This window comes from Penicillium verhagenii, assembly GCF_028828195.1.
Source record: "Penicillium verhagenii strain IBT 33310 chromosome Unknown utg000006l_segment0_segment0, whole genome shotgun sequence".
Lineage (NCBI taxonomy): Eukaryota > Fungi > Ascomycota > Eurotiomycetes > Eurotiales > Aspergillaceae > Penicillium > Penicillium verhagenii.
In genome coordinates, this window is record NW_026643170.1 from 1,695,539 (window position 1) to 1,718,984 (window position 23,446).

At 45.6% G+C, this 23,446-nt stretch overlaps 9 protein-coding genes across 9 annotated transcripts, besides 2 other annotated features; 4 read left to right on the top strand and 5 right to left on the bottom strand.

Moving 5' to 3' along the window:
* Positions 1-66: 66 nt before the first annotated feature.
* Positions 67-1,709, bottom strand: N7466_006047 (cytochrome P450; the record flags this gene model as incomplete). The annotated part of the gene is made up of 4 exons (XM_057165444.1): positions 67-212; positions 299-452; positions 512-788; positions 844-1,709. 4 exons carry the CDS (start codon positions 1,707-1,709, stop codon positions 67-69), a joined length of 1,443 nt encoding a protein of 480 aa, XP_057021043.1.
* Positions 1,710-3,018: 1,309 nt separating this feature from the next.
* Positions 3,019-3,789, top strand: N7466_006048 (uncharacterized protein; the record flags this gene model as incomplete). The annotated part of the gene is made up of 1 exon (XM_057165445.1): positions 3,019-3,789. The coding sequence occupies one exon, from the start codon at positions 3,019-3,021 to the stop codon at positions 3,787-3,789; it is 771 nt and encodes a 256-aa protein (XP_057021044.1).
* Positions 3,790-4,402: 613 nt separating this feature from the next.
* On the top strand, positions 4,403-5,596 carry N7466_006049 (uncharacterized protein; the record flags this gene model as incomplete). The annotated part of the gene is made up of 1 exon (XM_057165446.1): positions 4,403-5,596. The coding sequence occupies one exon, from the start codon at positions 4,403-4,405 to the stop codon at positions 5,594-5,596; it is 1,194 nt and encodes a 397-aa protein (XP_057021045.1).
* Positions 5,597-5,789: 193 nt separating this feature from the next.
* Positions 5,790-6,419, bottom strand: N7466_006050 (cupin domain-containing protein; the record flags this gene model as incomplete). The annotated part of the gene is made up of 1 exon (XM_057165447.1): positions 5,790-6,419. One exon carries the CDS (start codon positions 6,417-6,419, stop codon positions 5,790-5,792), a length of 630 nt encoding a protein of 209 aa, XP_057021046.1.
* A 2,423-nt stretch (positions 6,420-8,842) lies between these two features.
* Positions 8,843-9,060: a sequence feature (Protein overlapping with rRNA (N7466_006051, KAJ5930558.1) was converted to a misc_feature.).
* Positions 9,061-9,129: 69 nt separating this feature from the next.
* Positions 9,130-9,211: a sequence feature (Protein overlapping with rRNA (N7466_006051, KAJ5930558.1) was converted to a misc_feature.).
* A 961-nt stretch (positions 9,212-10,172) lies between these two features.
* On the top strand, positions 10,173-10,741 carry N7466_006052 (CVNH domain-containing protein; the record flags this gene model as incomplete). The annotated part of the gene is made up of 2 exons (XM_057165449.1): positions 10,173-10,320; positions 10,452-10,741. 2 exons carry the CDS (start codon positions 10,173-10,175, stop codon positions 10,739-10,741), a joined length of 438 nt encoding a protein of 145 aa, XP_057021048.1.
* Positions 10,742-11,641: 900 nt separating this feature from the next.
* N7466_006053 (uncharacterized protein) lies at positions 11,642-12,040 on the bottom strand (the record flags this gene model as incomplete). The annotated part of the gene is made up of 1 exon (XM_057165450.1): positions 11,642-12,040. One exon carries the CDS (start codon positions 12,038-12,040, stop codon positions 11,642-11,644), a length of 399 nt encoding a protein of 132 aa, XP_057021049.1.
* An 839-nt stretch (positions 12,041-12,879) lies between these two features.
* Positions 12,880-14,538, bottom strand: N7466_006054 (uncharacterized protein; the record flags this gene model as incomplete). Its single annotated transcript, XM_057165451.1, has 3 exons — positions 12,880-13,994; positions 14,064-14,244; positions 14,317-14,538. 3 exons carry the CDS (start codon positions 14,536-14,538, stop codon positions 12,880-12,882), a joined length of 1,518 nt encoding a protein of 505 aa, XP_057021050.1.
* A 1,416-nt stretch (positions 14,539-15,954) lies between these two features.
* On the top strand, positions 15,955-16,456 carry N7466_006055 (uncharacterized protein; the record flags this gene model as incomplete). Its single annotated transcript, XM_057165452.1, has 3 exons — positions 15,955-15,974; positions 16,065-16,200; positions 16,367-16,456. The coding sequence occupies 3 exons, from the start codon at positions 15,955-15,957 to the stop codon at positions 16,454-16,456; spliced, it is 246 nt and encodes an 81-aa protein (XP_057021051.1).
* A 2,887-nt stretch (positions 16,457-19,343) lies between these two features.
* On the bottom strand, positions 19,344-23,273 carry N7466_006056 (CheY-like superfamily; the record flags this gene model as incomplete). Its single annotated transcript, XM_057165453.1, has 2 exons — positions 19,344-19,649; positions 19,719-23,273. The coding sequence occupies 2 exons, from the start codon at positions 23,271-23,273 to the stop codon at positions 19,344-19,346; spliced, it is 3,861 nt and encodes a 1,286-aa protein (XP_057021052.1).
* Positions 23,274-23,446: the final 173 nt, after the last annotated feature.

The following is a 23,446-nucleotide window of genomic DNA, read 5'->3' on the forward strand; positions in this document are numbered from 1 at the left end:
ATAAAACAAAGCTAGGAAAAAGCAACACAGCCCTTTTGGATTTTCAGCTCTTAAATCCGTGGCCCGCTACTCATGGAACCTATCGTGTAGTTGCACCATCAGCGCCGGCTTGTTCCAGATTGTATAAACGTCCTGTTTAACCCAGTTCTCGCTCTCTTTGCAAAGCTCAATATCGAAGTTGAATAGAAGCTTGGCTACAATCAGCCGAATTTCTATATAAGCAAGGCTGTTTTCTGTTAATACAATTCCAAGCAAGGTTTTGTGCATGGGATTGGAACCTGCCTTTTTCCAATACAACCTCTCGGCCCCAGGCTGAAAGGCTGCAATGCGTCTCTTTTATCGTTGTTAAAACGTTCATCATTCCCTAGCCAGCGTTCTGGGATAAACTGCTCGGGGAGCGCGAAGTTGGCCGCGGAGCGATAAGATGCGTAGTGATGAGTGGATACAGTCGTCTATATTGCATCATAAGCAGCCGTTCGCAAAGTTGAAGACTGACAAGGGCAGCACTTACATTTTCTGGCACGACATATCCATCCACGGTATCGCCGCCTTCAGGTACTACTCGCAGTAGGACAGTAGCTACGGGAGGATATAGGCGGAACGATTCTTCAATCACGGCGTTGAGGTATTTGAGAGGTGCACATCTGGCAGCCGTGATATCTTCATCCGCCGAGAATTCTGAGCGTATTTCGTTGCAAAGTTCGGTCATGCAAATTGGGTTTTTGCATAGATAGTATATACACCCCGAAAGAAGAGAAGCGGTAGTCTCACTTCCGGCCATGATGATTCTGTACATAGCTATTAGCTGGAATTTAGAAACGATATTCGAATGTGGAGACATACAGCATTGCGTTTGAGTGAATTTCAGCCCGAGTCATGATCGGTTGATCCTTGATTGAAGAATCCTTCTTATCACTTAAGTCATGGTCTGGTATAGTTTCATCAATCAGTCCATTCTTTAGTAATGCGGACATAATATCGGGACGAGTTGTCCCTTTCTTAATTCGCCGATCAGCCTTTTCCGCAGTGACATTCACAGCTCTCAGCATCTGCTCTCGGAGATACTCGGGTAGAAGAAATTCACTCGCTGCCCAGATCAGTGAGAATTGATTCATAACGGCCACGAGTGTGATTCCCTTGACGGAGGCAAACACAAGCGAGATCCAAGGATGAAGCTTGCTATCGTTTAGGCAGTCGAAGGTCTCCGCAAACATAAGCTCTCCCATAATATCGAAAGTGGTAAAGTTCATCCAACCACTGATATCTGCCTTAGATGTGTGGTTTTTTTTCGGGTTTATCTGCTTGCGCAGTTGAGAAATAAGCATGTCCACAAAAGACACAATAATGCCTTCTTGCTCCCGTAGATATCTGTCTGAAAAGGCGTGAGATAACAGTCGGCGCTGTTTTCCATGAAGATCGTGGTCCAGTGTTCCAATTATACTATCGCGAACACCGTTCAGCTTGCAGGCATAAATTCTTGGGTGTTTTCCAAAGGGTGGTCTACCCGAACGAGGCATGTAGATATCCTGGTAAGCCCCCGGAGAATTGAACGACAGCTCGTTCGGGGCGATGCGGACGACAGGGCCGTATTTATTATGCATTGCTAGCATAGTTGTATGGCTTCGTCCGCGGAGAATGCTGATTGCCGAGGGTAAAGTGGAAATTGCCCATAGCTTTGGGCCTGGATATGATCGAAGCGGCGAGAACATGAGATTGTAGCAAATGTTGGACGCCGTATATATTACAAGCTTCTCAATTGTTAAATTCGGTGCACGAGAATATTAAGTAGGCCGGAGTTAATACCAAGGTCGACAGAGTAGCTATCCAAAGGAAGCCTCGAGACAACACCTGCTCAGTGAAGTCATGGACAAACTCCGAAACTCTTGAAAATCCATGTTGTACGGGAAATACCGCAGTATTCATGTCGCTTTGGAAGGTCGCTTCTAATTGGAAAGGAAAGATGAAATCTGCTGTGAGATTTTGATGGCCTAGTAGGCGCAAATCATGAATGGAGAGCAGAGGCGTGTAGCTTTCATGGAGCTGAGAAGCTCAAAGGAAAAGAAAGAGAGCTGACTAAGGGAAGTACACAGATCGACCAATCTTCCCCAAAAGCGGGCCGCGCCGATTGTACTAGTGCACGCTTGGATTGTTGTGATTGGCCGATCTGCACGTAGCTCAAGCAGCTGAAATCCAGAAGCCAATCAGTATCGGGCAAAGAAAAGGATAGTTCAAGGCAAATGCCGGTCTCGCCCAATAGGGAATGGTTAGATCAAAGGAGAAGTGGATGTGTCTTTTCTTTGTTTTCGCCCTTTCGACTCGTTGGTTTTCTTTGCGTTCATTCTTGTGTTGAACAATGATGCCCCCGGTCAATGCTGTTTCAAAATGTTGGTCTAGGTTCTGCAGGTTGACATTGATTTTGGTCTACAGGTAAAGGAGCATGGGTAACTGAGCCTCTGGTTACCCAGGCGATCTGTCGCGAATCGCCTTGGAAATGAGACGGTTAAGGGGGAGTGGGGCCTAGCTCCAGCGGGTCGGTTTACTGTTATGCTCGACGGCTCAGGTACTCCACATATTCTTTTGTCAAAGTCAAAATTTAACTGTGTATGACACAGATGATTGGTGTTCCAGTGATATAGCCGATTCAGGTCTCAATTAGTGAAATTTGGGATAGATCTACTCTATACCCTTGTTCGTCCTTTCGTCGGAAAAAAAAATAGGACAAGTGCGAATATGAGCTATCACAAACTAAGGAGTGGGGCAAAGTAGGTGGAGCTGTACGGGGGTCCTGCCCAGCTGGGTGTTGACCAAACATTTGAATATCTCCCCCGTCCCCTCAAGCGCTTGCAGGACGTCCTACATATACAATCTAATATCCGTTTAGTCTGGAGATTTGAAAATCTCTGCGTGTTTTTTCCACCAGCCTTGCTCAATCGGCACTATTCCCGAGGTCGACACATTCCTTAAAATCCATTGTTATTCTTCAGCACTTGAGCCCTGGCTACGTTCCACGATTCAACGATGCTTTCTACAGATGAACCTTCCAGTGAGAGGTCTATCACAGATACCCCAAAGAAGGCCAGGTCCGCAATTCTTCGAGACCGAATTTTAATTGCGTGTGGACCATTCGTGGGCTGCCAGTATCTCATCTTCCTGACCGCGTCCCACTTATTCCCGCCCTTGAAGCCCACCCTTACCGCCATTGAGACGGCAGAGCACTACCGCAACAACCTCGCTGGCACTCGCGCTGGTGTCTTCCTATTAATTATTTCGAGTTTGATATGGCCCTTCTGGGGATTGGGTATCAACAATCAACTTCGCCGCATCCCTAATGTCAACCCACACATTCTCAGCATTCAGATCGCTTCGGGTTGTGCTTCTGGTACCTTGACCATCGTGTTGGCAGTCATGTTTGGAGCGACCATCTACCGGCTGGATAGAAATCCAGAAATTACGCAGGCCTTGAGCGATCTCAGCCTTCTCCTCTACAATATGATCAATGCTGCGTATGTTCCGCAACAGGTGGCTATAGTGCTAGCTTGTCTCTCGGATCCTCGACCCAAACCCCTGATCCCGAAGTGGACGTCGTGGCTTAGTCTTGCTTGCATGTGTGTCTGGATTACAGCCTACGCAGGCCATATTGCACATTCTGGACCATTTGCTTGGGATGGTGCAGTCGCGTTCTGGACCGTTATAGCGGTTTACTTTATTCAGTGTTCCTTGTTGCTGTTCCATCTTATGAAGGTTGCCGGAGAAATAGACGAAGAGGTCTCAGGAGAAAAGCAAGCTTGAGGTCTTCATAATTACCATTTCATATATATACCAGATATCTTTGTGTGTCTGTATCTTGATTTTAATTGGTAAATACAGGTCCTAGAGAGTCATGGTTTTGGGCCAAAGGAGGATTGCTAAGAAGATAAGGTCAACAATGAACTGATGGTGCACACAGCTTGGGCGGTGGAATAACAGAGTAGTTGACTACTCATTGTATATTCTACTAGTACCCAGTAGTATACTTGCGTCGACAGGAATTCTCATATACACGTAACGTAAACTTCTCAATGGGTGACCGTCAACTCAAGCTTCCTCCCGAGTCGTTTCTTCGAAAGTTTCCCTTCTTCCTTTAACCACGTGCAGGCTTTCTTTCTCTTTCCCGAGTCGTTTCGTCGAAAGTTTTCCTTCTTCCTTTAACCAGGCTTTCTTTCTCTTCTCAACCTCCCAAAAATCTCCTTCTCTTTCTGATTACATCATCTCCTGATTGTAGCTGCTCTGACGAATTGCAAGTTTCAGGTGATAAACGAGACTCCCCAGCCGTTATAACCTAAATCTTCCTCTTCATTGACCCCTCTTGCGCAACTTCGCGATTCGAAAAAACATTGCTCCCCTTCGAATACGGTACAAGAAAATGTCGTTCTCAAGAGATTCACCTGTGCTTCCCAAGTTGCAATTCGCGGATTACTATGAAGACGGAGACTTCAGGAAAGGAATTTCCGAGTCTGATTCTCGCTCCCAGACAGTCATCTACCGTGTGCCCGACAAAAAGTGGTGGATAAAAATCACAGTAGAAGGTGCAATCCCATGCTCTTCCTGCGATATCAGACCACAGCATGTTAAGTCATTCCGCGAAAGATGTAACAAACTGCAAGACTTCATCAAGACAATCGACTTTCAATCGCTGGCCCTTCTGGATGATACTGTGACTGAAATTATTTTGAATGAAGACACGAGAAACGTTGACTTTGCCAAACTGTGTCTCGACCCTAAAGTTTCCAACCCGCCCCCATCTCTCATCGGAAATATGCGATACCTTATTCGCGAGGATCCTATGAGAGTGAGATACCCGCCAGCTACTCAATTCCCGTCACTCCGACCCATAAGGAGCGCAGATTTGATAAAAGAGGTTCGGATGACCCCTGGGGTGTTTCGTGTTCGCCACAAATTTGAGAACAAGCAATATGTTCTCAAGGAGGTCAAGGTTCCTGGTTACATCCCGCAAGATACCAACATCATACTACAAGAGCTGGCAAACCTCGAACAATTCAAGGGAACGAGAGGTATAGCTCAGCCTGCTGGCATTTCAGTGTTTACCAGTCCATACGCCACCTGCTCGGAAATCAGGCAGCCGATGGTCATCAATGGTATTTTGGTGGAATTCTACCGCGGTGGAACCTTGGCACATGTCCTGAGAGAACGGTCTTTTGCCCATTTACCCTGGCAGAACTGGGCTCTCCAAATCGGCATTTCGCTGGATAATTTTCACCGCGCGGGAAAAACCCACATGGACCTGAAGACAGCCAATATCGTTCTAGGCGAATGTGGCAATGCCATTATCATTGATATCAGCGGCATAGGTGGAACAACCCATGGGTGGCAAGCTCCAGAGACGGCGTATGAACTATCACCCTTGGGTCTCCCATTTGAGGCCCGCCGATTGAATGATTTTTGGGCCTTCGGAAAGGTTGTGCAAGCGATCGCATCAAGCATTGAGGATTGCCCGTTTAAGAGAACCCTGGATAGGGTTTCTGGTCATTTGATGGATGATGTTGCTACTCGGTGGAGTTTGTCTGAAGCACTTCCTCAGTTGAGCATTTCTGATTGATTCCAATGAATCAGGTCTGTTGAAACATGATGGAGTTGGACCCGGAAGCATGATTTTAGCCAGTTTTTCTTACTATTTGTTCCAATCTATCTGAATGCATCTCAATATTCAACTTCAAATTGGGTCTAGGATCTCCACATTCTATATGGTGAAACCAGATCGTAATATAACTCTTCGGGTGAGCACATCAATATCACTGGCTCGCTCGGACGCCCATTCCTGAAACAACTTCTCCCAACTCGCCCATCCCCTCAACCTCAAGTCGTTCCACCGGCAACAACACGTACAGCATACGTGCCCAGCATGCCTTTTTAATCCCTTGTTCGTCCACTGCTGTGGTGACATTTTTCCATGCATGGCTCGTTCCTCGTTGAATAGACACGTCCCCTCTTTTCATCAGTCGAGTCTCCCCACTGTCCAAAATCAACTCAATCTCGCCCTCCAGCACAACGCCGTAGTCGAGGGATATAGTTCGATGCATTGGACAAGCGACATTGGGTCCAATGTCCACAATGCGGCAAACAGATCCAGAGGAGACTACCAGTCCGGGAGGATCCTGTAAAAATCGCTGGTAGACTGCAACATCCTGGTCATTGCGAAGGACAGCAGGGAACTGATCGGTACAGTAGGCAAGAGTGAAGAGGGCTCCAGGAACAGGATGACGCGAGGCTTCTTCTGGCAGTGTAGTGTCAAATACGGCTGCTCCGCTTTTGTCGTGTGTGGTGATGTAGCGGTTTATTGGGGGTAGAGGGTCGGATGAATCGATTGCCGAAGCCTCGTCAGTTTGGAACCCTGACGGATTTGACTTATTCTGGTGGGCCATGATGTAGTTTATTGAACGGTTGAATGCTATATTTTGTTGAGAAAAAGATGCACGAGCACTGCGTGTCGTTCTTTTAAGTATCGTACTAGTAGGGTCTTCTCGAACAACGTGGAGTCGGGATGTGGGGATGTGGGGTAGCGCTATTGATAGCTTTGAGTCAACATTGAATTCCACGTTACATTAGGAACAAGTAGCGTCCTTTGTAATGTCTTCGAATGTTGGAAATTGGTCAAAAAGCTGCCCAGGTCCTAAGGCTGGTCTTATCACCGCTTGAGGCTCTCTCCCCAAGAATCAGTTGAATTTCAAGAGCCATGCTCCACCCCTTCAACTTATTGTCTACTATCTATTCCCCCTTGTTGATTTTTTTTTATTCGTTCAAATGCTTGAATTTACGAGTTTATTCACTACAAGAAGACTGCAAGTTATCGCGTTCAGTGACCCCGTAATTATTCACGATCGCGTCTCCGCGGTGGGGGCGGGGTGCCGGTCAACCATTCCACGCCCGGCAAGTGGTCGAAAGCATTTTAGGATGCCAGCCTTGCATTTGAAGCTACCGACAACATTTAGGTTAGTTACTAGAAATTAATGACGCCAAATACAATTTCGCGTTTGATAACATGGACTGGAAAAAACTCCAAACATAATTCACATCAGCGCCAAGCTCCTTTCCAGGGGAACCGAGTTGGCGATAATAATCAAGGGGCCCGAGAAAATACGTACCTGCGCCTCCAATCCCGGCAATGGCTCGCCCTACTATGAGGGAGACGGAATAATGACTCGCTCCACATATGGTGGAGCCGACCTCAAAGACTAACACTGCGCCAACAAAAGTCCAATTGAGGGACAGCAGAGTATAGAATTTGCCGAAGAAGAGCAAGAAGCTGCAGTTTGTGAGGAGGAATGCGCTTCCATACCATCCGATGTCTTCGACGCTGTGGGACTGGGGGGTAATCGTTGGGATTGCGGTGGCGATGATTGTTTGATCCTGCTCGAGAATAAAATATTAGTCAATCGTTTGTTCTTCATAAAGGGAATTCGAAGATGGAAGGTGGGTGTAGAGGACGAACCAGAGCCGCCAGGAATACAGTCAAGCACAGGGCCGAAAGATAAGAGTCAATCTCAGACCTGAAGGATACTTTGGATCCATCGAGACTGCCTCTTGATTGGGAATATCGCAAACCATATTACTATTTATATTGTGAACATCTCCGTCAGAATTGGCTATGTCGGGTGGTGGAGGCGTTTCACTTTGTTCGGCTCCCATTTTAGAAATTTTTGCGTCAAAAGAGAGAGCGATAAAGCAGGCAGTACAACACGATCAATTGGAACAAAATCTCAAAATCTTAATTAGTGAATGAAGGTTGAATAACAATAACCACCCTCGAGTAGATGATTTTACAAAATGGCCAATACCTGATGTCAGGGTTGTCTTGCGCCACGTGATGCTGTAGATAGTCAGTTGGTTTTGATTGGTTGTAGTTTTGCCTCTTTCGGCTTCAATCTTGATTGGTTCAAGAATTGCCTAATTTTGGTATACCCTCCATGCAGCTACAGCAAACCAAACAGCCTTGCTTATCTTGCATACATATAACCTTGGAGCAAAGTTACAAGGTAGTTTTTTTCTCCTTCCAAAAAAGACGCTGATATTGTGGCGGCAAGTGAGAACCCACCAAATAAGTACGACCGAAAAAAAATTGGTCCCAGAGGGGGTCGAACCCTCGACATTCGCGTTATTAGCACGACGCTCTAACCAACTGAGCTATGGAACCGTTGAATAAAATCAAACTTTTAGGCTATATAGGGTAAACCTGAAAATGGGCGGCAAGTTCCGCAACCAAAGAGCACAATCCTGAAAACCTCCATTTCTACTCGGGTATGTACTTGCGCAAAATTTCGCCAAATGATTTCCCCAATTGGTAATTGAAAACTACTAAGCATATGTGCACTTGAGAAAGGCATTGTATCACCACCTACATGTAGTTCCTACTTACATTTTTAAGTTAATACTCACTTAAGGTCAGCTTCAAAGATGTTCTCTTGCACAAGTGGAGCTCGCCGACATATATAACAACGTACATCAATTGATGTGTGTATGCATGTTCACATCAATGTTTGATTGCACATCTCTCTTTTTAAATAATGAGTGACTTTATACCATCAATCTTTTACATAAGGCCCTGGATCAATTCAATGTTGATCGATTACTGGCGCCTTGGGCGAAGATTGCTGAGGAGACGTCGGACGCTGCCCTTGAAGCGAGGTTTACGGCTTGGATAGACCGATCACTTGAGGGGATCGATCCCTTCTATTGACTTGTGTACTATATATTTGGTTTCAAATGTTAACCAAGCACATACGACCATAGGGTGTGGAGAACAGGGCTTCCCGTCCGCTCAGCCGTACTTAAGCCACACGCCGGTCAGTTAGTAGTATGGTGGGTGACCACATGCGAATCCTGACTGTTGTATGTTTCTGTTTTTGTTCTTCTTCTTTTTGTTCCATTGGGGAAGAAGTCCCTTTGCCGCGCTGCCCGTCAGCCCATTCTGCGTGCTCACCTGAATGCCCTGAGCATCACTAGTTTGCGCCTGAATATCCTGAACGTGTTCAAAAAGCGGATGTGGCTTTCCCTTCCTATCCTGACCTCTCCGTTATAGATGTGTTGTTTAAGTTATACCTGTTTGTGTCTTCCTGCCTCGATCTCTCCACTAACGTAATCGACACCGAAACCTAGCCATGCGGAGCGGGTGACGGAGCTTCATGAATTTTAGGAAGGTGATGGGGAAGGATGTCATCGCGTGGCGCAGGTGGTGTTGTGGGAATCACAGCGCGGTCATCTGGCATATGTGGTCCAGCGGTTTATGGCGAATGATTTTAGAATGTGTCTGACTGTGCAGGCCGATAATATGGCGTCCTTTGTTGATGGGGGAAAGCTTCAAGTCGACTTCGGGAGAGGTGCTCACAGAACAGCAATTGAAAGAGATGACGCGGAGTGCACTGTGAATGTGAATATTCTTAATGGCGCCCAGGCGGGTGATCGGCAACAAGTGCCTAATCGATGAGGCGCGGGGGTAATAATCGGTAACTTTCACCTGTAGTTTCGCTGCCGCCAGCCACGCGGAGCTTCTCAGCTAAGCCTGCCTTTACGGAATTACTTTCCTGACATCCAGACTACGCCATCGAGATAGATCCAGTTCAAAAGGTTAGAAAATGGTGTCGGAAGAAAACAAGTAGAGGAAAGGTTTGAACTGTCCGCGCGTCCGCATTGATCGGTATATTCTTGCCGCGTGCGGGGAGGAACATTTGAATTGAAGGATCTGGCAGCAACATTGAACTGGACTCGCTTCTCATCGAACAATCCAGATATCAGGAGTCACCAGGCAAGACTGCATCAAATGTCGCAATCAACACGTTCGGTAAGAATGTTTACATTCTACAAATGGATGTTCAAATGTTCAGCGCTGACGTCCCTGAAGGCCGCCCCATTAATTCGAGTTGCCCTCTGCCTATCGCTTGACTATACCAAGATTACCCAGATGAAATTCTTTCCAGTCGGGCTCTTTGCCACATCCAGATTGCACATCACACTGTTGATCAAAAACTTATTTAAAGCCGACTATTTCCTATCTCTGGGCTGTTTTGACGTGAAACCAGCCTAAAACTGAATTTAATTCCTTTGTCCTATTCACCCTGCGACAAAAGACATCGCGTCCAATTTTCTGAAAGCCAAAAAACCTCACACATCAAATCGCCACGATGCCCGATGCTAATCCATATCATTTCCATGAGTCTGCTGAAGATATCCGACTTGAAGGTTGGACGCTCTGGGCTAAGCTTAAGCGCAAGGATGGCTCCTGGAATGTGGCCCAGCTGAGACTGAACTATGTCCTAGGAAATGATGATGGTAAGTTCTGAGTTCCAAGGATTGAAGCGTGGTTTTCTATCTGTTCCCACATGAGCTTGGAGAAGACCCCAAGATTCTTACTTGAATTTTCACCTTCGATGTACTGTACTTACCTACCTTCTAAAACACAGGCGAATTCACCTGGGACGGGGGGAAAGCGGGTGATTCGGCCGAAGGAGATCCCAGCCTGGTGTACTGGCAAGGATACCCGATTGTACGAGCTTCTCTCCAGGGCGAAGACGGCAAATTCCAGCAAGCCGACTACAATCTTTCGGATACAGTGGGAAACGATGACGGAGATTTCTATTTCAAATTCAAAGGCAACGATATGAGGACAACCAGCGATCCTGATAAATTCTCGTGTGGGATTGGGTATCTCTGGGTTGATGACGGGGAAATTGACATCGACCCATTCTTCTAGTAGATATAAGTTGACGTGACTTGTCATATATGATACTCCCCTTAAGGGCTGTCTGGATGTTTTGATCTAATGCTATCTTGAAAAATCAGACTTGGAAACTACAATAGACTGTTATAAGAGCCTTGAGGTGCTGGGTTATAGGTTGTTAGTCCATAGGAAAAAAACCTGGAACATTGAAGGGGTTTATGCACGGATATATGTAGTAGGTGTGAACATTGAACCCCGAATCCCGATCACTTTGCTCACTGAGAAATCTTGACCATAGGTTTTATCCAGGGTAAATCCTGTACATACGACCATAGGGTGTGGAAAACAGGGCTTCCCGTCCGCTCAGCCGTACTTAAGCCACACGCCGGTCAGTTAGTAGTATGGTGGGTGACCACATGCGAATCCTGACTGTTGTATGTTTTGTTTTTGTTTGTTTTTGTTAAATCTAGCAAAATAGATCTGCTATCACCGTAAACATTTGAAAGCAGACCCTAGCTATCGGCACGAATTAAGACTTGTACCGATCCGTGGACGCACACATGAAAATTCACCCACTGTCTTAAGAATATTATATGGATAACTTTAGAAAGGGTTGAAAAAGAACATGCAACGTTTCTTGGAATTTCTAATACTGAGAAAAAAACAACTCTAAGAGAAATAGAACTCAAGTATCAAGATATCAAAGACCCCGGCAACCTTATACCGCAACCTTCCTGAACGCTATCGACGACCTTGAAACAAAACATTGAACCAACTCCCTAATCTGGGCGTCGATCATGGAGTTCACTGGGAACCTTGCAATTCACCGATTAACGCAGGTGCCACTGTTCCACTGAGTGTACCCAACGCATTGGAAGTTGTCGCAGCAAGTGTCGCTGGGAGTGCAAGCATGGTAGTCTATATGTCGTTGAGTTAGCGGGGAGAGTGCTTGAGTGCGCATGCAAAGTAATCATGAGTAAACCTACTGGCGATGCAAGACCCATCCGAGGAATTCGAGCCAGAACTTGTGGTGGTTGTAGAAAGCGTGCTGGTTGACGTGCTGGTTGAACTCATAGTCGGGGTGCTGGCCGGCGGTGGAACTGTAATGGTGCTGGTTGAAGTGCTTGGAGTGTGTGTGGTCCTAGGAGAAGTAGAGGCTTTGTGGGTTCTCCAAGGCCGGGACACAAAATCGGTGTAAGTCACATGGGCTGTAGAAGTGATAGTAATAGTGTCGGTCACTGTAACTGTTTGGTCATCGTCATCGTGATGGGGACTGGCAAAGACAGATGTGCTGAGCGCAGCAAGAAGGAGGATGGCACCTGCGAACTTCATTTTCAAAGTGTTTATATAGGCAAACCTAAGCTTTGGAGGTCTTTGATGTAGAAATTTAAATTGAAAGAAATAGTAAAATTGCTTCCCAGATGAATTGACTGATATTTGGTTGGAATTTTTGAAGTTGATGCACAGAAAAACCAAGGAAATGCCGTGAATTTTATATGTATACTTCTTAGGTAGCTCCAGGGGTAGTGCATGTAGGGTAATTTTGTATTGGAAATTTTTGCCACCGAGCTCATTGCCTACCTGAGCAGCAAGATGTTGCCTAACAAGTTCATACTAGGCACTTGATCCATGACGATGAGCAGGTGAAAATATTCAGCCCCAATATCCACAGATCTCTATTCAGAAACAGCATGAATCAGCCTGCACATTCTAGATCTTGTGTAGATCGAAACCAAAACCATGGTCCTATATTTGACAAGAATAGATTGAGAGTCAAGAGTTGCAACTTGGATTTGACTTTCTAAATCGAGAAACATTGCTTAAATAGGCAGCCCCATATTTTCTAAGTACGCTGCGTCGTTGATTCGTCAGTCTTCCACATCCGATATACTTGTCTCATCTCACTGGCCCCCAAGTTTTTTGGGGGGCACTTTGTAGGATTCAACTTTCCCAATCAATCAATCGTAATTTGCGATGTGGTCTGAGTGAAGCAATTTGAACCGGTTGCCGAAAAAGCAACTAGAACGGCGAAACAACCCCAACAGCAGGTAGAGAGTGAACATGAAGCGATCGAGAGTTGTGCTAGAAAGATAACTTAAATTTTTCTTGTTCTTCATGAGAGTGGAGTGTTAATAGAAACCGATCATCTATAATGGTGGGATGGAGCGCAATCAACCGAAGGTCTTATACAGAAACTCCATTCCTCTCCCGGCATCTTGCCCCCTTCCCCGCTCAATAATCCTTTCTCGGCTCTCCAAGAGACGCTTTGAAATATCCCTCTGATGAACCATCTCGCCGGGCGTTCCATGAATGTCACTGAGGAGTTGTACGTCAACCAACTCTCCGCATTCCTTTCTTACGACGCCGTCAACAATCACGACTTCAATATCCCCCACATTCGCATGCAGCAACACCGCAGCGAGCGGATCCTCCTCAGCTGCACAGACCATACCTGGCGAACTCGCATCAAAAATCACAATATCAGCTAATTTACCCACCTCGATACTCCCAATTTTGTCAGCCATATTCACAGCACGGGCTCCCTGGATTGTACCAAGATTAAACATTTCCTCGACTTTGATAGTGACACTGGGATACTCTCCATTTTTGATCGCTTGCACATTCTGCACTCCACGCGCGTGCTGCATACCAAGTCGGAGCTGCGTGAGGATATCACTCGAGTTATTTGAGTGACAGTCAATCCCAATTGACGCGTTTGAGCTCAAGTCTGGATTGAATGCAACAGGCTCACCAAGGCCCATTTGGAGTTCTGTTTCTGGGGTCGATGAGAAGTGTGCCCCGTGCGCGAGAAGGGTTTGAGCGTCCGACTCGGCGATCCCATTGATATGAGAGAAAAGGATTGTACTGTTGAGAAGGTCGTATTCCTTGAGCAGGGAAACGGAGTCTAAAAATATCTGTGAGCATATCGGAACATTTAGGTATTTGACAAGAATGATGGAGGGAATCAGCGCACTCTTCATATAATTAGCCACATAATGCGTCGTAAAAAGGTTTATACCAAGCGCGCGACATTTAGCCCAGAGATTTTGCACTGTCTCTTTCGGGAGTTTGAAAAAATCGAATCCCAATCCCAGACGAACCCGACCTTCTCCAAAGGGCGCGGTCCTCGCGAGGATATCGAGTGTCGATAGCCACCATTCTGGTAGCAGATCCTCGTCAAACTCAATAGCAGCATCAGATGCCCAGTTCTTGATCCGCCAGATGGGCGTGTAGCAGAAAAAGGTCCGCAGTCCAGAGGATGCCGATGCGCGTATGGCTTCGGTTGCTACAGGAGGTCAGCAGGCCAGTCCGGCGACCGACCAAATCGCGGTTTGAAGCGAGGAAAAAAACGTACCATGCTCAGGAGAGTATGTCAAATGCGCATGATCCACAACAGTAGTCACTCCAGCATGAATGCTCTCTTGGCACCCTGCAAGCTGGCCCCAAAAAATATCCTCCGGTGTGTAGTTGAACGACTGCATGTTACCTGCAACCATGTAGTCCATGAACTTCATGTTGCCAAAGCGGCCTCTCATCTATGTTATCGGAGCAGGGCTTAGTATGTGAACAAGTAATTGAAATTTTAACAAATCCAGAAAAATGCATACCTGTGACTGCCATAGATGGTGATGCGTGTCGATAAAGCCGGGCGAAATAATCTTGCCTTGGCAGTCAATGACCCTCGCGCCGCATTCATCAGGCAGAGTGAGCCCTTGGCCGATATCTTCTATCTGATTCCCAACAATGAGAATATCATGGTCACGGAGAACCTTGATACGGTCGCCTTCGTGGGCTAGCACTGTGCCTGCTTGGAGTAGAATGACAGCCATATTGAACAAGTAAAGTTGATTATTTATATTAAGGTTCCATGAAGGAGCGCGCCGTTTCTTTTAAAGACATAAGGCCTCATGGTTGTGCCAAAATCTCGGAGATAAGGAGAGAACACCCCGAAGACCGTATTGACGTACCTAATGTAGCAGATGGCTTACCAAGATGACCTCTAACTCGTCCGGGGAAATATTTACCAGCCCATATTGTGCAAAAGCGGTGAAATCCTTCAACAAATATCCACAAACTAATCATATGATTACAAGGCTAGACTTAAGAAGCTGGTTCTAGTGGCACTCCTACTAGGAATTTAAAAAAATAACATACAACAGTCAGGATTCGCATGTGGTCACCCACCATACTACTAACTGACCGGCGTGTGGCTTAAGTACGGCTGAGCGGACGGGAAGCCCTGTTCTCCACACCCTATGGTCGTATGTACGAGATTTACCATAAGTAAGACATATAAGGTAATTAATAATCACCCAGCCCTGCCACTACTACCGCTTCCTCTACTAGACTCGGGATAAACGTTGAGAATAAAGTAAATACTAAAAACTAAATTCTGCTTAGCTGTGCGCCACCAACACCACATTCGTCACTCACATTCTCAGAATCATAGTATAGGGTTTGACTATTGCACGAGCTGCCCACTACAGAACCGGTCAGCGTCAACTAAATCAAAGCTCGGGACGGAAATATATGAGGGTATTATGTACAGTTCACACATCCAACTCCAATTTCAACGTTTTTCCCTAGGACGCTAACTGGAACTAGTATCTGGTAGTATTTTGGCGTCTGGTAACCAGACTCTGGTTACCACTGGAACATGTAATAGAGATATCTTGTTTAGCGTGCGGGGATACGAGGGCACCGACTGTGGTTACAAGAGTAACAATCTCCAGTCTCATATTGATGGATAGATTGTGGTAAATATTACTCAAGAGTCAAGTACCGAGTTGATCGAGTAGAATATTTCATATCTGAGGTGGCTTTCGTGCCGTTTAGCCCAAATTAAAGATTCCAGAGTGCTCGGATAGCCTGGTCTAGACTAATCAATCATGCTATAGACTAGAATAATTTTGAACCTGGTTTTAGCTAATTTAATTGATTATACGAACTGCGTGGTTAGGTATTGGTCGAGACCTACAACTGATGACCTCATGGGACTCTTCCGCTTTAGGATACTTCCAGCGGAGCCGGGACAAGACCACAAAGGCCATTGGGTGACAAAGTACCAGCTCTGAGATTATACTAGTGTATGATTACTCACCCAATGTCACAAGGCTGAAGTAGATATAGATCGCTGGTTCATAAGCCAAGAACCAGTGCCATGAACGTGTTCATGAGTTTCTAGGGCTCTTACTCAGAGATCCAGACTAGGCCTTTCAAATTATCATAGAATATAAGAATGCATTATGTCTGATGATGAAGAGGGGTATTTCATATAGTAATCAACCACCATACAGGTTTACCGCAAATCGGGCAAAATGCTACTCTCTTACTTGATACTCACTACTGTGTCTAGCTGCGTGATCGCGTCTCCGCTCACTGAGAGACAAACCTCCGTCACATGTTCCAGTAGCAAACAGACTCCGAAATGCTGTCAGATTCTAGTTCCTGTCAATATTCTGGGTAAAACCGTTGACATCGGAGTTGGGTGTGTAAGCTGTACGCTACCTTCTCATCTTTCTATCGAGCGTATTTTCACTTCGGGCTATGCTGACTGTTCTATAGTGGGTAGCTCTTGTAAGGGTCAAACCCTTTGCTGTGACACCGAGAATGTGAGTCGCAAATATTGTGTTGATGAAGTAAAGCTAATTTGATTAGTTTCTTATTAATATTCTAAATGTTTGCACTGGGCTGAATGGAGGAGACAGCGGTGGCGGTGGTGGTGAAAGCACTGGTGGTGGAGGATAAGCAGTTCTTGTAATCACGTGCTATCGGATCACATGATGCCGTTGTTTGTCGGATCTTTCCGGCAGTAGGATTCCTTTTGTTTCTATATAGCAGGCTGCGTCTCTCTTTTTTCTCCTTCTCTCTCTATCTCTCTCGCTACACAATACAATATCCATTGCTTATTAGGCGCGGATGATCTCGACCCTGAACTATCTTCCCAGAAATTTCGATACTCGGAGATCACATCCCAATTTCAAATTTCTAACCTCACCGCTCTGTTTCCCGCCTGTATTGTATTTATCATATATAGGAATTCCTTACAAGAGATACAAGCTGGAAAATATTAATGTGAGAATGAATCCGATTGAGAGTCCTTAACACGGTCAGCACGGAATTTGATCTAAATATGGGTCACTTTTAGAATAGACTTGAGAATAGACTTGAGAATAGACTTGAGAGTAGACTTGAGAGTACATGTAGTCTTGAGAACTTTGAAGGGACTTAAGAATGGATTATATGACTAGGATCTCAGCCTCTCTTTCTTGTAAGTTGTTGTGATAATTTACCTACATAAAGAGGGGGAAGTAATATATATGTATAATATAGTATTATATATAATAGAGTTCCAAATGTCAAGGATTTAATGTATAATGTAGAGCTGAACGTAATGGAGTTCAAAAACTAATATGAATTTGGAATAATGTTAGTTGACTTGTAATTTACTTTCTGCCGGTCAGAAAGTTGAAATGGATATGACCAGGGTGGCCTCTATCGGCCGCCGCAATCCTCTTATTCGATCCAGATGTCAGATTACAACAATGGTAGCATGCCTGAACGGATGAATTCCTTGTGATTGAGGAATTTTTTCCCGTTCCGGGTCCTATACGCATTACTTTTTTCTCTTCTCGAAACCACTTAGACTACTTGTTGTGATCCGATTGCCTCCCTTCCCCTGAACTGTTCAAAGTCGAGCGGTTTCGAATCAACGAACCGTCGCTGGTCCATCTGCCTCTCGTTCGTCTATTGCTATTGTAAAGTCTCAACTTATAAAAAAAAAGTTGAAAAACATACAACAGTCAGGATTCGCATGTGGTCACCCACCATACTACTAACTGACCGGCGTGTGGCTTAAGTACGGCTGAGCGGACGGGAAGCCCTGTTCTCCACACCCTATGGTCGTATGTACGAGACTCATCACGGGTAAGACCTAAGTGGGTGAAATTTGTTAATGCAAAGTGATCAGGATTCAGATCAGTAAGTCAGAAATTATCGTAGCACTGGTGAAAGAATACTTTGGCAAAGGTTATTTCAGGTTCGAGTCAACCGATCGTCCGCTGCAAGTATATTAGCCTCCAGTTATATATGACTTGCGAGTAAATATTAACATTGAACGTGAGCAAGTAGGTACTGATCATTTACTTCAAGCTGATAACATTACTACTTCCGAATTCGAACATGCTCCTGCGCTGAGTTTAGTGCTCAACAATACTAGTACGTAAATCTCTTAGTCCTCTTATGGTCCGCCTTGAGTGCTAATCCTATTACAGAACGCCAAACAGGAACCCTCAGTACGTGTACTTCTTTCCTCACTTTGAAGTCACTTCATTCTTCTTCTTGAAACCTGTCTTATTTCACTTCAAGACTTTGCACCTTCCTCCATTTGCTGACAACCAGAATGCCTTCTCCAGATAAAAAGGTCTCTGACCTCCTCTGGGAACTCGAACTCGAGTCCTCATTGATATATAACCCTTCTCCTTATCCTTCTCCTTACCCTTCTCCTTCCCACAACGACCTTGCTAAATCACTACGCCTACATATGAAGTCAACCCTTCTAATATTCGCATTGGCCATGGCACTGTTTCTATTCGCAGCTTGCATGGCGTTCAAATGTTCAAGCCTAATTCACCATTGCGATGGATGATGCCTACGACTACAAAATAGGCGCGGATGATTTCGACCCTGAAACTGTCTTCCCAAAGATTCCGACACTCGGAGATCAACTCTCGGCTGTTCTTCAACAGAAACTGTCACCTGACCAACGGTGTGCCTTCGAAGACCTTATATTGAACTGTCTTGCTGCAATGTTCTTTGGCTCAAACATGAAATGCTGGCGACGACAATATTTTTCTTTTGAAGATCAATAATCCATCTCAGGTATGTTCATGCTTATGCTCACCATACCATTTGTTTGATTGGAACCTTCTAAAATTTACCTGTTATTCAGAACGATCGAACGTGTGGAAAAAGGTTTCAGATATTATTTTCAAACTCTGGGTGGAGTTTTTTGTGGCGAAGAAGTACCAGAATTTCTCTTACCTGATGAATCTGTCGTATTGCCTACTTTGGCATCAGTCTGCTTATAATGATCAACAACTCATCTCGCTCATTCATCTAAAAGAATCATGATAAATGATCTCTTGGGCATTTAGCTAAGTACTATAAGTGTCGTAGCATTCCCACTTCCCATAATTAAGCTCAACTGTTCAAGCATTGAACGCTTGATATATAACAACGAAATGCTAGTTCCACACCCTATATATGGTCGTATTTACCAGTTTTGCCTTGAAACAAAATATATCGGTAGAAAAGAGTAGTGGAGACAAAATGGCGAGTACAATAGATAACTTGAAATGATCTCATTGACTGCATATTGGCTAAGAATAGGTATTTGGGAGACATGATTGTCTTTTTGACCTGCATGTGGTGAAAACTCTCCTCAAGTGCTTCAAATGTTGGCCCGCCGATCACAGTGGAAATACCTCACACATTGAACTCGTTTATGGTATAAACAATCATGACTTATTTATCGTAAAATTCGAAAATGCAGGTAACATTTGAACGCTCGCTTAAAAGGCCCAATTACAAGATATAGGCTGCCAGAGCACTTGAGTATCAATGACAAAAACATCTATTCGAAATGAAACCACCCGCCTTTCTCCCAGTCTCTCTCTCCAGCAGGATCTTCACGAGCCGCCGGGTCAAGGACACCACCCAAGAGTGTCTTCAACCTTGCAAAGTCTATCGGTTTCATGATCCAGCCATCAAAACCAACATCAATATATGATCTCTCATCTCTCTCGACAATGGATGCCGAGACTGCAAATATGGGAATCCGATTCGGTCGATCAGATCTATCTGCATCAGAGCATTCCAGTTTCCTGGATTCGATCTCGCGAATCATTTTGGTCGCAGTCATTCCGTCAACGATCGGCATCTATGGATTTTGGTCAATTTCCAGTCAAATGTATTTAACTTTAACTTCCAGGGGTTGCTTTGCACGAACCTGGATATCCATCAGAATAGCATGGATGGGGTCGCCTTCTGATGAAAATGCTTTCACGCATGCTTCTCCGTTGCTAGTCAATTGGACTGCGTGGCCGATTTTGCTTAATCGTTTTTCAAGAATCTTGCTGTTTACTGGATTATCCTCCGCAACAAGAATGTTCATCTTCGTGTCATTTGAGGGTGGAGATAATTTGTGAGGCGTGGGAATATTGGAAGAATCTCGAGAGTCCACTTGAGATGACATTTGTTGGACATCAGACGTGGTAGAATGTGACGGCCGGGATGGTTCATCGCTTCGCGTGGGGAGGCAGAAGGCTATTTTTTGCTTTTGATCTGTCTCAATTTCACTGCCGGGTAGAGTTTTCTGTTGTTGCAATGACTTGACATCATTGGTATCAGTCTGCCCATGCCCGAGGTAGTCACCGGTTGAATTATGTGCGGAACTTTGCTGAGTGCCATCCTTTCGATTCGTCACAAGGATAAACTCCCCGTCTAGCAGCGACGGCGACTTTGGCATTTCGAGAAGATTAGATGTATTCGGATTTTGCAATGGCAATGGTGAGAATTCTCTGGGAATCGAGAATTGGAGGAGAACCTTGAAACGACTGCCTTGGCCCTCCTTAGATTTGACAATGAGTTGTCCTTGCATTGTGTGGACAATGCGAGCGGTCAATGCAAGGCCAGTACCGAGAACGCGTTGTTTCTGGCCATGGAAATTATTTGCGTCTTCCTCTCCGGCCCAGTGATTGTCTGCATAGACCTCTTCAAGTTCTTGGAAAAGGCACTCTAGAGTTTGTTTCGACATGCCTGAACCTGTGTCAATAACCGAAATTTCAACAGACACCAGGCCACTTTGTACATCGGACGTCGAAACTTCGATAGTCACACCGCCCTTTGATGTATGTTCGATGGCGTTGGTGATAAGGTTCACAATGATTTGTCGAATACGACGCTCGTCACCCAAGACTGCATCTGGAATGCCAGGATTCGTCTTGATGTTATAGGCAATGCCTTTCCTCTTGGCTTCCCCTGCTAACAGGTCAAAAGCTTCATACAAAGTAGGCTTCAACTTGAAAGACTCATGCTTGATCAGTTGTTGTCCACTTTCGGTGGCAAGATCAAGAAGGTCATTGACAATGTAGACCAGAGACTTGGAGGCTGTGTAGGAACGAACCAAATTCTCACGAGTCTCGTCATCCAGTGTACCTTCCATAGCGATTTCCAAGTAATTGATAACCGCGTTCAGGGGTGTTCGGAATTCATGCGCCGAGTTGGCCAGCAGAAGACGTGTAAGCTGAGAGTTTTGCTTGAGAATATCCTTCTGCCGCCACACTTGAATGAACTTCCCATACACCGATCCAAGAACTCCCGCTGTGGAAACATCGAAATGAGACCACTCCTTTGATCGACTCAGAGTGATTTCGCGCCACTCTTTGAAGCTTTGGCGTGGTGTCAGAGGCCCTATGCCACCACCAGCAGGCTTATGCGGATTGCCAGCCCATGTAATGGTTGTCAGTTGACCAAGGCGGAAGAAAATAACAAAGTCGTTTCCGTCGGGAGCTATTGGAATACACATCAATCCCGAGATCCGCTTCAATCCAGGTTCGTAGACAAAGTCAGAAAAGTCCTCCCCGATGTCATGGGATGTTAGGATTGATGTGACTTTTAGCATGCGGATATATTCGACAAGAGCAAGGACTTCTTGAGAGTTCGTTTCGCCGCCGAAAAGCTTCGCCTCATTTCCGATAGAAATTACTCCGTAGTCAGATTGGAAAAGCCGAAGCAAGTCGTCCGATGATCCGACAATGTATTTTGAGGGATCTGCTTCCTTGGGAACAGAGCTCATCATAGCGCGTGCTTGCAGATCAGAGGCATGGGTGATACGCTCGATGTTTCGAGCAACGGTGTCACCAACCAGACGGCAAAGTTTGCGTATCGGAAAGGAAACACGCATACCCTCCTCACCGTATGAATGACAAGATATCAAGCCCCAAAGGTCATCATAGGCATTAATGCTGATTGACATTGATGAGCGCACTTTCATGTTGGCTAGATATTGGTTGTGGATTGGTGACATAGCTCGCAGGTACGCGTGACTCATGTCGAGGGGGCTTTCAAGATCCTCCAAGGTCCGACAGACAAGTCGGGCAGTAATATGGTCTCGATTATACAACAACCGGACTTTATTAGCCTTGTACAGCTCCCGAGCCTGACGCGGGATATCCGAGGCTGGAAAATGAAGGCCTTGATATAGATCCACGGTAACATTGGGGTCCATCAGCTCAGCTACCACCCGACCGTTTGCTTTGTGATCGAATTGATAAACCATAACTCGATGGAACCCGACTAACTCCTTGACTAGTCCTGCGGTGACTTTCAGTAATGTGTCTTGGTCGTCCACCTGTGAAAGCTGCGCCTGTATTTGAGAGAGGACACCGAAAACCTGCATTGAAGCGGCTTCGCCTTTCCTCAATCGGGCATCACGTATAGAGCGCACCGAGTTACTTGCACTGATTGTACTTCCAGCATATTGGGCTTCGGTTGGAGGCGGGTTGGTTTGTAAAGTACTCGTAGGAGTGTCGGGGAGCTTTTGATCTTCAAGATTCAACGGGTTGAGCTGGTCATTCTCCAGTTCAAATTCGCAGATAATTATATCCTTGTTCTCTTGACTGACGTGAGTTGCGCACCAAAATCGAACAGGAGAGCCGGATGGTTGCTCTATTGTCAGGAGAAAAACCTCTGGGCCATCGATGATCAAGTCATATGAGTCGTCTCGAGCGTAGTCAAGATGTTCCAAAAGAATAGCGCGCTGGTCTTCTTTCAAGATATCAGTGAAGCTTTCCGTGGCAAAAAGTTGTTGCGGCGAATACCCCATAACACGCTGTGAGTTTTCGCTCGCCACCCGGACGGCAAACTGATTGGGAGATTCCTCTCTCAAGGCGATCATGACCCCAAAGCTTTGAATTGCACCTGGTGTACGGATCGGCTCATCTTCACAACGCTTAACAGCATTTTTACCATCTCCGGTCACCACAGTATGACCGTTCTCTGTGAATGCATGTTCGAACCTGGAGGTCATGAATGGTTGATTCTCATCGGAGGGTCCTTCAGATTGTGTATTCAGAGGGCCGAATGATTCTGCCGCATGGTCCAAGTCTCCTGTAGCAGGCGTGTTCGAGGATATTTCATCGTTGACAGAGACACTGTTATGGGAGACTGCATGGATATCTTGATTTGGATAAGGAGCCTCTGCCTCAGGCAGCGAATCTATCGAAGAAATTGGCGGGTCCTCTGGTTGTTGCAATGATTCTTCGACTTCCTCGATCGCTGGTGATGGCGACGCATGAATCCAGCGCGCTGGGTTCACTGAAACAAGCGAACGGATTGGATAAATTCGATCAGAGCCACTTAGACCAGCGCTAGACACGCGACCATCGTTCTGGCTGCCAGATCCAGTGCGATGGCTTTGAGATAAAGTCTGATTTGAGTTGTCTAAGCTTGTTTGCGATGTTTCCGGGCCAGTGCCATAAGAGTCTTGCGATGTCATAATCATGAAAGACGTAGAAGATCAACGAAATTGAGTCCAGAACAGACCCGACGGTTTGGCAGACAAGGGTTTGAAATTTTCTGAGATCCACTGTATGTCATTGTAGTCAAAGAGTATAATAGTTGAGTTCGAACAATCAAACCAGCCGCGAGAAGGCAATAGAGCTGGTAATTAATCAA